General features: G+C 48.1%; 2 protein-coding genes across 2 annotated transcripts; both read right to left on the bottom strand.

Moving 5' to 3' along the window:
• Nucleotides 1-4,038: 4,038 nt before the first annotated feature.
• Nucleotides 4,039-7,041, bottom strand: LOC123449806. Its single transcript, XM_045127145.1, has one exon. The coding sequence runs from the start codon at nucleotides 6,927-6,929 to the stop codon at nucleotides 4,245-4,247; it is 2,685 nt and encodes an 894-aa protein (XP_044983080.1). The 5' UTR covers nucleotides 6,930-7,041; the 3' UTR covers nucleotides 4,039-4,244.
• Nucleotides 7,042-8,123: 1,082 nt separating this feature from the next.
• Nucleotides 8,124-12,067, bottom strand: LOC123449813 (putative ubiquitin-conjugating enzyme E2 38). Its single transcript, XM_045127156.1, has 8 exons — nucleotides 11,962-12,067; nucleotides 11,722-11,845; nucleotides 10,490-10,618; nucleotides 9,823-10,404; nucleotides 9,690-9,753; nucleotides 9,366-9,505; nucleotides 8,968-9,279; nucleotides 8,124-8,776 (listed from the first exon to the last, which is right to left on the bottom strand). The coding sequence occupies exons 1-8, from the start codon at nucleotides 11,979-11,981 to the stop codon at nucleotides 8,465-8,467; spliced, it is 1,683 nt and encodes a 560-aa protein (XP_044983091.1). The 5' UTR covers nucleotides 11,982-12,067; the 3' UTR covers nucleotides 8,124-8,464.
• Between the last annotated feature and the right edge of the window lie 1,522 nt (nucleotides 12,068-13,589).

Here is a 13,589-nt window from a genome sequence, read left to right as displayed (position 1 = left end):
TTCTCTACACAGAAGGGAGCCACTAACGAGATTCTTCTTGATGGCGGGGACATGCTGCACGTTCTTCAGCTGCACGATCCTTCCCGAAGTAAACTTCAGATCGACCGTGCCAACACCAAGAACAGAAGCACTCGCGCCATTCCCCATCAATACGGACCCGCGACCGGTGGCCTGATAAGAAGAGAACAATGATAGGTCAGCACACACATGAATATTTGCACCCGTGTCCACCCACCAATCGGTGGACTGACAAACTGTAAATACAGTAAGTAAATTACCGTACCCAGATGCACCACTTTCATTGTTGCCCACAATCATGTTTGCAGACTTGGAGTCCTGCGCCGGCTTCTTGTACTTGTTTGGGCATTTGTTCGCCCAATGTTCCTCTGAACCACAAGTATAGCATCCATCTCCCTTCTTATTCTTCTTGAAGGGCTTCTTCCCCTTCTTCTTGAAGTCGGTATTCTGTTGGACAGAGTTCTTTCCCTTGGGCTTGTGAGAATTGAAGTTCCTCTGATGTACCATATTGGCAGCAGAAGAGCTTTCCACCGCTTTTCCATTGGAGTCCTTTGCTCTCGAGTTCTGCTCAACACTCAGATGGCCGATGATGTCCTCTACTGAGAACTCACGCCTCTGATGTTTCAGAGTAGTAGCAAAGTTCCTCCAGGAATTAGGGAGCTTAGCAATTATACAGCCCGCGACAAACTTGCCCGGCAAATTGCAGTTAAGAACCTCAAGTTCCTTAGCTATGCATATTATCTCATGAGCTTGTTCCAATACAGAACGGTTGTCAATCATCTTGTAATCGTGGAACTGCTCCATAACATACATCTCACTCCCAGCATCGGTGGCCCCGAATTTAGATTCGAGCGCCTCCCACAAGTCCTTGGCAACATGCATATGTAAATATGCATCAACCAGCTTACCTCCGATCACGCTAATGACTGCTCCAAGGAATAGGACGGTGGCCTCCTTAAACATCTTCTCCTGTTCAGGAGTGATAGTTTCCGTAGGAGTGACACCGGCTACCCAGAACACGTTCATAGCCGTGAGCCATAAGGTGGTTCTCGTTTGCCAACGCTTGAAAAAAGTATCGGTAAACTTATCCGGTTTCAGTGCAGCAGCAAAACCATTACTCGAAAAATTCCTACAGACATTAGGTTTTTGGATTGTTGAGTAAATAGGTAATTTTCCGAGTATATTAATCCACGAAATAATAACTAGCATGGCATTGACTAGACTAATGACATACTGATCTTGAGCTAACCTAGCACATACTACGCATATAGTGGATACATCTATGCAAACAAGTAGTACTGCTAGGATAAATACGAACATGAGGATAAACGAGTCATACCCTCCAATCGGCCAGTTGGCCGTAGCAGCAGCGGCGGCGGCGGCAGTATCCTCTGTCGTCTTCTTCTCGGCTTCCTCGCGGAGACGGTCAGCTTCGCTTGGTGAAGACATGGCGATGACGAGGGCGACGCGGACGTAGACGAAGCAGACGGACGGAAGCGAGCAGTCGCGTGATCGCTCCCCAAAAACCTAATCGCCCCTCTCCCGTACAGGAACCGGAGCGGCGAGGTTTCGGAGGCCTGCTCTCCCGTCGACCGTGTACGCGGTAAACGGGACGGAGTCGCCGGCGGCAGCAGCAGTTCAAGGAACGAACGCGTGAGGCAGATGTGATCTGATTCTCGTGAATCCGACGTCTCGGATCGTGCCTTGTCCGTTACGTATTCTCCGTTCCTGACCGGCAAAAATAAGCGCGTAGGTATGAGCTCGGCTCGTTCCCGCAACCCGCGGTGAGGCGGGCGGCGGAGGAGGAGTGCGCGAGGGCACCTTCTCTTCTCACTCTTCAATAGCATGTGGAAGAGAGACCCTTATAAAAGGGGTCCAAACTCTCCTCCACTAGCGGGGTGAGATTAAACTCCCACCACCTTGTCATGCCACCACCTACATGGGCCCTTGGAGATTTTTCTGAAATTCTCTAATGGGCCTAAAGCCCACCTCCAAATTTCAACAAAGAGACGACACAAGCCAAGTCAGCCACGACTACTTCGAATTTTTGTTTAAATAGACCATCTCTCGAAACGATTTGCTAAAAAAGACCACACACGGTATCTAAAGACAAAAAAGACTCCCTTTTCGTGTGGCGGCAGGCGCGCCAGGCGACACGTGGCACCTGCCGCCACCAGCCGAGGCGGCTGGGGCCTGCCGCCACGGTGCCAGGCGGCCGGCCGTATGCCCTGCATGCGCTTGGACTTTGGAGCCATGCATGAAGACACCACATGCAGACTTTGGAGCCATGCATGAAGACACCACATGCAGACTTTGGAACCATGCTTGAGAGCCTCTCATTTTATTTGTGGTCATGCTCAGCCGCCTCGGCTGGCGGCGGCAGGTGCCACATGTCGCCTGGCGCGCCTGCCGCCATGCGAGGAGGGGTCTTTTTTGTCTTTGGATACCGTATGTGGTTCTTTTTAGCAAATCGTTTCGAGAGATGGTCCTTTTGGACAAAAATTCGACTACTTCATGTCGCCAAAGCTTCGACCTCCGTCGCTGACAGTGGACCAAGCAAGAGGATTCGGCGCCCGCCCACTCGCTACGCAGCCAAGGAGTGGGCCACAGGCTCTGTTAAATAGGGAAGGAAAATATCATTAGAGAGTTGTATCTCTTCCTCCTCTCTCCATTCTTATCCTTGTAATTCGAATTCGAGATCCAGGAGAGGAATCATGGCTATCAAATAGAGATATACTAGTGTATTGTCAACAGAACTTCATTCTTCTCTTCCTCTCTTTTTTGTGTGTGTCGAAACCTATATCTTTATTTATTTGAAAGCTCAACCATCCCTTCAAAAATCAATATCTCTATTTGGTGTCTACATCAAGCGGTGGCTTTTAACACACTGGACAAAGCCAAAATCGGAATGCTTGTAAGATGATGCAGATTTTGCATCAAGATGGAACGGAACTTCTATGCATATTTTTTTTTTTATATTCCCATTTGCACGTTTCTATGGCGGGCTCTGTTTTTGGCTCTTCATATAGCAGCACCAACAAGTATCTCGAATTTGTTTGAACTGATTGAATTGTGTGGCATGTGGTTTGTGTTAGACTGTTTGAAACCATCGCAATGACAGTATCCAAACCAATGCATGTGCAGAGCTGAATAGGCAGTCTCACATGAACCAACTGAATCAAGAAACTACAGGTGAGTAGAAAAACAGTACAAACAAACAGGTGTGATATGCGCACACTACACAGCAAACACACACAGAAACGCAGAGCTCACAGAAATAAACAGATGCAGATTACTTCCAACGAATTCGCCGACATAAAATCCACCTGGGCTAGCTAGCCCTGGGTGAATACCAAAATTGACCTGGGAAAGGACATTTCATTATAAGGGACACTTGAAGTAATTACAGCAAGATACTGACCAGAAAATTTAGTACCAAGAGCAGGTTTATTAGTAAGAAAGATCATAAGAAGGAAGAGCTCACTACCTGGCAAGTCTTTTTACAAGACAATTTCAACAAGCAAAAACTGGAACGGTAAATGCAGGTTTTGCGATCAATACGCAACTACCATACATTTGTTTTTTATCCCATTTGCGCACTTTTTATGTGGGGGGGATATGTTTGTCCCTCTTAATAATATACCACCAACAACAAGTATCTCCAATATAACAACTATCTTGAATATGTTTGAACTGATTGAATAGGGGTATGTGCTTTACTTCGACTATTTAAAACTGTCACAATGGCATTATCCAAACTAATCATATGTAGAGCTGAATATGCATCTCACATGGAGCAACGAGTCAAGAAACTACTGTATATGGGTGAGTAGGAAAACAGACAGACAGGTCTCAGATGCATACACTACATAGCATACACACGAAGACCCAGAGCTCGCAGAAAGAACAGATGCAGATAAACTCCAACGAATTCACAGACCGAAAATCCACCTGGGCTTAGATAGCCTTGACTGAATACCAGAATAACGAGGATAAACCATAAACCGGATTACGGCAATAGGAAAAGGAACTGCGAACCTTGCCTGATCTTTGTTTCCTTCTGCCGTATACATGCATGTATGTATAAGTTTTCACCCCAAACAGGCCGCAAATGTAAGGTAGATATTCATCCATCAGGAAACAGGAAAAACAATATGCCTCAATCTATATGTAAACCCCTCCTCTACATTCATTTAATCATCTTGCGACGAAGCTGTAGGAACTTGCTAAGAGCTGACCGTGGAAACCATCTCGTATTCGCTCGACGGCTTCCTGCTCTTGGAGCAGAGGAAGAAGGCGCCCCCGAGCCACTGCTGAAAGAACAGGAGCGTCGCCAGCAGGATCGCACCACAAGGTATGACGATGTCCCATGCGAGGCTGAAGAGGTCGTCACGAGAGCTTGCGTACATGTAAGATGGCCTCATGCTGCGCACAAAGTGATGAGTCCTGTACGCATCGTACGCGTGAGGCAGCGCTCGCAGCATGGTGCCTCCAATGTAAAACAGTGGGGAAAGGGCTCTGACTTTGGAGGCTGAGAATGCATTCAAGATGACCTGTGGGAGCAAGAACCCGTCGAGCATTAAGCCCCCGTAAGGGACAATGTCCTCCCAGAATGTATGTCGTGGCGGCATTAAGCGGGCAACTTGCCTCAGCATCCTTCTACTGCTGTGGTTGGTCATCATGTGGACGACCAAAGTTACTACTCCACCTATGATGTACAGCGGCAAGCATATCCAGAGCACTTTCCTCTCTGCAGCCCATGCCTCATGTTTGTTTCCATCCACAGAAGACCGCGCAGACCATGCCAACTGAAGAAGGCGCAGCTGCAGCAGAAACGTCGCCATTGTGATGATCCGCACCATGACCTCATTCACCTCAAGCCAACCACCACCCGAGAACAGAACAGGCTGTTTGTTGCTGTGCTTGAAAAGAGCCTCAAAGTTGAGCACGAGAGGAGTCATGTAACCCAGAGCGAGCACGACAAGCATAGTGATCGACATGGCAGGAAGCGCTTCAGGGACCTTCTTGACATGGAACAGCTGCACAGCAATGAAAGCACACGATAACGTCATTGAGATCAGGGCCATGGTGCTTTCCAAGTCCATTCTCCATATTGAGTCTTCCACTTGGCCTATGTACATCCCATATGAAGAAATTTCCAGTGTTTCAAAGAAAAGAGGATCAGCCTTGTCCCTCAAGCTTCTAATTTCCCCCTGAACATGCTGTGTTGCTTTCGAGTCCAAACTAGCAAAGCGAGCAGTTATCAGAATCTTACAGTCTGAGGAGGAGACATTAGCCCCCCGACACGCGATCAGGCACAAGGAGCCTGTCTCGGTGTCATAGACACCTTCCGCCGAAATATGCTGACGCTGAAATGTTTCTAGTGACCAATTCCCAACATAGCGGATATTATAGCTGACCTTAAGTAGCCTCTCCTTCTCCAGCACTGCAGGGCGAGTGGAAAGGTTTGAGAGCACAAAAGAGTACCCATCAGAGAACACTGACCCGATTGTGATCGGTGACGCGTATCCAGAACCACCTCCTTTCTTCAAGTGGAACCGGAACACCAAGTCTAGATACGTGTTGCTATCTGGGAACTTGCCCTTCCTCTTCTTGTTCAGGCCATACTGCTTGTAATACTTGATTGCCTCATCAACCTTAGTGTAGTTGTACTTCAAACCGGCAAAGTTACCCCTGATTGCAGTTGAATATCCGGCAATGCCCTCGTCGCCTTTGAGGCTGGTGTTCCAGACCGACCCTGCAGAAAAGCTCCGCTCCTGGATCGACCACACTCCAGGGAACCAGAAGGTCATCCCAATCCCACACTCGCCGACCGCCAATTCTGCACGGGATGATCCTGAGTTTACGACATGGCATCCTTTCAGACAAAGCCGGTTAGCATTCTGATCCCAGAAACCCTCTGCCACAATCGCCTTCTCGGTGACCATCAAGTAAAACTTGGACAAATCTGACGTGTTGGAGAAGGCCACATAGGCACGCACAGCGCCGTCGGCCGAGCAGTGCACCCTGTTGACGAACATGTACGTCTGATGAATCCCCAGCGAGGAGGCGGCCGACATGCCGCCGTTGCCGTAGTCCAGCCTAAACCCGGACTTGAGCAGCGACATGAGGCCGGGGCACGTGAAGTCCCTCCCGCCGAACAGCTGGCGGACGTCGCGGCCGTCGGCGGGCGGGCGAGGGCAAGAGGCGCTCTCGGCGTAGGCGTACCCCTCCTCGGCGTAGGCGAGGAGCGAGACGGGGTCGAAGGACAGGCCAGGGCCGGGGCCGGTGCTCTGGAGATGGCCGGTGACGAAGGGGCTGGTGAGGTTGGCGGGGCTGGGGAAGCGGAGGCGGAGCACGGCGGGGAGGAGGGCGACAGGGCGCCCGTCGGCGGCGCGGCCGGAGCCCGAGCCGACCATGCAGAGGTCCCCGGTGGCGGAGGAGTAGTAGCCGTCGAGGTCGAAGACGAGGGAGCCGCGGCGGCCGACGAAGCGCGGGAGGCGCGGGCGGAAGCGGTGCGACTGGCCGTCGTAGTCGAAGAGGCGGCGGTTGCGGCCGCCTTGGGGAGGCCAGACGCGGCGGCGGCCGCCGCCGGAGAAGGAGAGCGTGGCGGAGACGCGGAGGATGGAGGCGTCGGCGGTGCGAAGGACGGAGGTGGGGAGCAGCGCGAAGGAGCGCGGGAGGCGGGCGGCGTCCGGGCCGAAGAGGCGGTCCCCGCCGCCCGAGAAGTAGCCGGAGGAGAGCTGGAGCGCGGGGGCCGGGGCGGGGGAGGAGTGGCCGGCGCCCGCGGGGAGGTCCGGCACGGCGGGCGGGGCGGCGCAGTGGGCGGAGTAGGAAGGGGGCGCGGCGGCGGACGCCCGGATCAGGAGCAGGAAGAGGAGGAGGAGGAGGAGCGGCGGCGACGGCGCCATTGGTGGGGCGGGGAGCGGGAATTGAGATCTCCTTCCTTCCTTCCTTCCTTCCCCTCTCCCCTCTTGTTGGTGTAGACCAGATGGAAGTGGCGAGGAGAGGACTCGGCGAGAGAGGGGATTGACTAGTCTCTGTCATGTGGGGTTTAAGCCATGGTAGATGGGCAATTTTATTTCCACTTTTATGTTGGTAGTATATTTTCAATTTTTTTCCTACTGTAAAAAAGACGTGTATAAGTTTTGTTCCAGGTAAATACTTTATCCGTCTTAAATTACTTATCGCGGAAACGGATGCATTTAGACACGTACATTTTTAGTCTAGACACATACATTTCTATAAAAAAATAATTCGCGACGGAGGGGGTGTTTTCTAAGTTTGATCGAATTTACAGAAAAAGTTATTGACCTGTGCGGCCGTGTCGAATCGATGTCAATAGAAACACCATGGTATTATTATAGCCTAGATATAAATGTTTTCTCAATACACTTGTTCGATCTTTTAAAAAATAGGTTTGACTTTGGACGAAATAGGTTTGACTAGAGAGGGAGTTTTTTTCTTCTTCATTTTATTAAATGGACCGGACAGACGCTATTTTCTTCTTTCTATAAGTGGATTATCTTGCTTTTGAAGTTTTTGCTTGGTTGGTTTCCATTTCATTGATTTGCTTGCACTGGCGTGTGTAATTTAGTGAGCCTGATATGGTGGGTGGGAACCTTTCCCTGCCCATATGGCACACCATATATATGTGTGTTTGTACTTTATTTATATACGGCATCAACACTACTAATGACTTTGCTGCACAGCCGGCACATCTGTCGATGTTCTAATGGCCCTCTTCTTCCTTTCTGAATCAAAATGGAAAGTGCCAAAATGATTTTGGATCCGTCGATGACACCGAGGCTCCTATCCTGCCATAATTACCTCATGGTTTCTTCTCTTCTCATCTTCGTGTGGGAGCATCATCTGCCGTCTATGTATTAAGACCAAGGCTGAATTGTTAAGAAAATCTGCCTGAGACGTGATGGACCATCATCTGCCGTCTGGATTCTGGACACACATACACAGGACAAGAACACACAGCCTCGGGCACATCGAAACCACCCAAAGAACACCAGGAACAACCACGGAACTGACAGACAATTTGACATGCGTGACTGCCTGAGCTCCCAGACAAGGGAGGAGTGAGGGCAAGGGCATGCTGACAAACTCCATCAGATATTATGTATATTAAGCCTAGGACGGTGACATTAATCATAAAAGTCTCACAGGTGGTGGATGGTGCTGAGTGCTCACGATGATGATACTTTGTTCCTAAACGTACTGACGGATTATGTTCACCGGAAGAGCTAGGCCGGGGGGACGCATATGTACATATAAGACTATTTATACACAAAAACAATCAGATTTTCCCCTCTCCCGCGCCTCCTATCGGACCATCGAGGACAGGAGTTACAGCTAGGCTCGACAACCCTAGAATCGCTTCCATGGACGATATTATTGCTAACCATTTTGGCTCGGCTCGGCTGGCGACCACTGCTTATAGCCTCAGCGTGGTGTCTGCCGGCGGCCCTCTGGAGGTGGAGGTGGAGGCGGCCGACTTCTTCGCCTTCTCCGACAGGAACTTGCCGCAGTCTGCTCCCTTCACCGTGAACGCCATCAGCAGCTCCTCAAAGAGCCTCTTGAGGGAGGTCTTGAACTTGAGCGAGCAGCTCTTGTCGCCCTCGTCCACGTCCTGCACCCCGTTCCCGGCGAGGCACCCGACCTGGGCGCCGTCCAGGTAGGCCTTGCAGGCCACCAGGACGTTGTGCGCGTGCTTGCGGAAATGGCCGGTGGCAAAATCCTCAAAATGCTGCACAAGAGACGAGTCCACATTAGAGTCACAGGGTGCAGGGCAGTATATGAACAAGTATGACGGTAAATTTCAACATAAAATGCACTACTCGGAAACAAGGGTTATCAACTAGACATGGTTGCATGGGATAAGGAAACAAGTACTTGCTTTTGCAGTAATGACTAGGATAAGCAGAGGGGCATGCATACCTTTGGTGGATTTCGGAGAGAATACAACATCGTCCTGCAGGACAGCAGGAAGGTGTCCTCGTTATAAGTTAGGGATCTCTTCTCCCCGGCAGGTGTGTTAGCTGAGTTAGCATACCCAGGCTCATTGAAATAAGGTTTGGCGTTCAAAACCAGAGCCTGAATGGAGACAAGGACCTGCAGCATGGTTGAATTCGATGGATTCCATTTCTCACATCCACTACCAGCCCAGGTGTTTAACAGGCTAAGGCACACCTTTCCACAATCATACAGGTTCGGATTAAGCCGCAGCCCACCAGAACGGTAGTTAACAAGCTGCAAAGAATTAACTCATTACAACAATGTGATTAAGGGCAAACTGATACAAGGAAAAACAGTCATTAACGGAGGTGAAGTCTTACTGGAGGTGTGTTTGGATATTGCGGAGGGAAGTAAATGTCAAAGAAAAAGAGCCCATCATGGTAAGGAGTGCCTGCTGGACCCATAATGACAGCTCTAAGAAGGTCCATTCTATCCTCGTAGGCCCTCACGAATATGGTATCTATTAAATTGGGAGAAAAGCAAAAATATAATTATAAAATGCCCTTACAGTGTATCCCAACCAAAAAAAAGACATTTCATCATCAGGAGACATTTGAACTAATGACAGCAAGATACTGATTGGAGATATTAGTACCAAGAGGAAGTTTATAAACAAAAGGTCATATGAAGCAAGAGCTGACTACCTGGCAAGTCTTTTTCCAAGACTTTCCACTCATGCTGAATGCGCTTTGCCCAGTCTTTTGATGGCTGTAAATAGGACAGGTTAGTACCAATATAAGATGGCAAAGGGTGAACAGGGCATGTCAAATTCATTACCTTCTTCACTACCAGAGCTTTCCTTAACTCTGGTTTCGCAAAATAATGATCACTATGACCATCAACAGTATCAAATTGCTTAAATGTGTTGTATTTTTCATCAACTTTATCATCCAAGATTGGGATGGGTTTGGAATTATTCGACATCTCAGCGGAAGTCTTCTGCAGCCATAGTGAAGGAGCATCCACTGCAGGCGGGATATCCAAGCCATCAGAGTTGGCAGATAGATTATAGTTATATTCACTCTCATAAAGTGTATCATCAAACTCATAGTTTTCGTAGTAGTCATCTTCCTCGTAAGCAAAGTCTTCCTCTTCCTCGAATGCGTCAAAATGGTAGTCATCATAATCATGGTAGGCTGTGGTTTCCACATATTTTTTATGGAAAGCATACTTAACGGCAGTACTGCTTGAAACATAGGTGTTTGATCCGGAGGTAACTTCTTTGAGACCACCCATAATGGCAGCGCTGTTTGAAGCATAGGTGCTTGGTTCGGCAGTAACTTTCTTAAAACCACCCATAATGGCAGCACTGTTTGAAGCATAGGTGCTTGGTCCGGCAGTGTCACCAGCCACACTATACTGAAATTGTTCACAGAGAAAGCATCTATCAAAGAGGTGTAGGCAAACAAATAATATGGAAAGGGAAGGGCATGAGAGTATTTACCTTGACATGCTTTGGCCAAACAAGAGGACATCCAACTGAATGTTTATTCTTTTCAACTGGTGTTTTCTCACCAATAATGACAACACCATCAGGATCATCGTCAATTTCAATTATTTCATGAGGAACAACCTATTAATTTGCATTGCAGAAAAACAGCATTATAACCCAATAGCATTTTATTAGGAAAAATGTTATATGGGAAGTCACAAACATAGTTGATCCTATATATGAAAACACAAGCCTGGCAAACACATAATATACACAGTAAATACAGAAGAAGGACAATGGCAGTTGCCATGCAACAATGAACCAGCCAGAATGGTTTCTGCAATTCTAGTTAAGATTCTGTCATCAATAACTCAATTTCATGCAACATAGTAGTAACACACAAGGTGCTCACAAGCTGTAAGGTTACCAAGTCAAATGCTCTGAAAGAGCAGTATGTCAAAGAAATAGCATTTCATAAGAACTACAGCATAAGCATGATAGAGAGAGGACATAATGGTATTATTTAGCGTCAAGACCAATGGAACAGGATATAAGGTAAAAAACACAAGATGTGCAAAGTGCAAACATGATCCAAATAGCTAACAACTATTTACACAATGAGAGCAAGAAGGGGCACAATCCAGCAGCCGTGAACTGCACCTCAGATATGCACAAAGAGATCAAAGGATTTAGGAACCACATAGGATAATTAACATTGGACCATATACGAGTATAAGACACACTACATTTCGTTGGAACATGTGTTCCTCACATACCATCAGAGAACCAACTCAGTTCCCAACTAAACTGATTGGCATCCATAACTAAAGAGATAAAAACAGGGCGCAATTCTGAGTCACCCCAGGCCCAGGGTACCTGCCTTGCGTATGAGCTAAACAAGGAAACGAAACGTGAAAAATTTACCAGTTTCCCCAGTGAATTAACCACAATTCCCCAATCTTGACGGCAAATGGGACCTTACTAGCACAGGACCCAACACACAACTCACAAAATAACTACGCCTGCAGGATATATTGTACAAAAAAAACTCAGCAAACACAATGAGGCACCACACCACCACTAGAGTTTCCGAACTACGTACTTACACAAGACAAGACCGGATGCGCGACCTGGGATAATAAGAACCGAAATTCAGGATCGTCTAACCAACCCAGAGATTCCTACGGCGGGCATCCGCCGCCGACTCAAACGAGCACGACTGGCAGGACGGTGTATATGAATACCTGGCTCCGCTTCCTCTTCTGGTGGGCGGGGTTCCACCCGCCGGCGGCGGCGGCGGCGGCCGGCGACACCTCGACGACGTCGGGGTCGTCGAACGAGGAGCTCCCCGCGCACAGGTAACCCCTCCTGCGACAGGAACCCAGAATCAGCGCGAATCGCAGCGGGGCGGGGGCGGCGGACCGATCAGATCGGCGGCGGGGGGGGGGGGGGGGGGGGGGAGGGGGGGGAGGGAGGGGGCTCACTTGTACGGGTGGGTCGCCATCGGCCAATGCGATCGCCCTCGATCGCCGGCGCGGCGGCTAGGGTTCCGGCGAGGCCGGCGCGGGGAGAGGACGGGGGGGTTTGGGGTGGGGGGAGGGCGCCGCGGTTGGCCGCCGAGTGACTGCGAGACGGGAGAAGGAAGAGAAATCCGTTTTTCTCTTATAATAATGCGAGAAATGCGCTTTTTGGGCCGTCCCCCCCCCCCCCCCCCCCCCCTGCGCGGTGGGCCCCCCGCACGCATGGCCCCATATGGTGGGATGATGAGAGGAGAGACCCCGGAGGCGGCGCCGCGCGTCAACGGGTCAACATATTTATATTTGTATATAAGTTGTCACGTTCCTGGCAGAAGGTGCGAAAAGTGATGCACAGGTTAGGCTACAAGCATGGTTAATAGTATAGCCAACTCCTAACTATAAGCAGTCTTATAGCTTATTTTATAGCTAATTTGTATAATAATTGGCTATAAAAAATACTATTTTACCATATATGATTCATCTTTCATTTTCACAAAGCACCTAGGAGCACGTGCTAGAGCTGGTTCTTCACGAAGAACCTGTTTTCCTTCTCTCTCCTCTTCTATCTCATCCAACTCAGCAAAAATATAGTATTTTAATCCTTACAGCCTGCTGACTGTTCCTTATTGTACTTGCTCTACTAGCTTGCTAGTTAGCCGCTGCATCGTGAGCTAGGATGTGATTAGCATATTGGGTAGGATGTAAATGTTTGGTAAAAATATGTAAGAAGATGGGCGTTCATATTGCAGACATAAATTAATTGCACATTTATATTTGGTAGGATATAGACTACATGTTCATGACCTTTTTTTATCTTAGATACGATGTTAATTACGTGTTAACTATGTGATTAACATAAATCTTGTATACGGTATTGTATTAATTGCATGCTAAATATGTCGAGGGTTCACCATTGTCAAGATATATACAGAAAAACCTAGCTATGACGTGATAAAAATGATCTTGCTGACGTGGACACCAACGTCACCAATATGACGTCACAGTTAGCAAATAGTGATGGCGTTGGATGCTACGACAACAGTATGTGATATGTTGTTGACGTCCACCTTTGTCAAACGCTATTGATAATAAAAAAATACTACTTTAAAAACTAAGAGCTTAAACTTCACAAAAGGTACTGATCAACTAAACATACTTATAAACTTCAGAATTTAAAACTTAGTACTCATCTCTCCAGAGTTTAAAACTTTAGAAAAGGTACTGAAATAATTAAACTACTCTCCATCAAGGATTATCCTCACCCGGTGAAGCTTCTTCTCATTGTTTTCTCCTTTTTTGACTAAGCAACGTGTGTCTTTAGGTTAGCGTTTTTATCCTGAGTTATTTTTTCTGCAGCTTGAGCATGTCCCTCTCATCCGTTAATTGATCCTTCAGATCCCTTAGTTTCTTTGACTTAGTGATGGAATTAGCACCCTCTTTGAACAGACTATCTCTTTCATTCTTCATCGTGATATTGTCTTCTTTGAGTTTTTTGATAATCCACTCTAACCCATCTAATCTGCATTGATTCCACTTCTCCACGTTGCCCATCGATTCGTTGCTTGGTGAATTGTCCATATGTGTTGTTTCAAAAT

The sequence above is a fragment of the Hordeum vulgare genome, chromosome 1H, assembly GCF_904849725.1.
Source record: "Hordeum vulgare subsp. vulgare chromosome 1H, MorexV3_pseudomolecules_assembly, whole genome shotgun sequence".
NCBI classification, from domain to species: domain Eukaryota; kingdom Viridiplantae; phylum Streptophyta; class Magnoliopsida; order Poales; family Poaceae; genus Hordeum; species Hordeum vulgare.
Note: the sequence above shows the minus strand (reverse complement) of the source record. Positions and strands in the feature narration are given on the sequence as shown.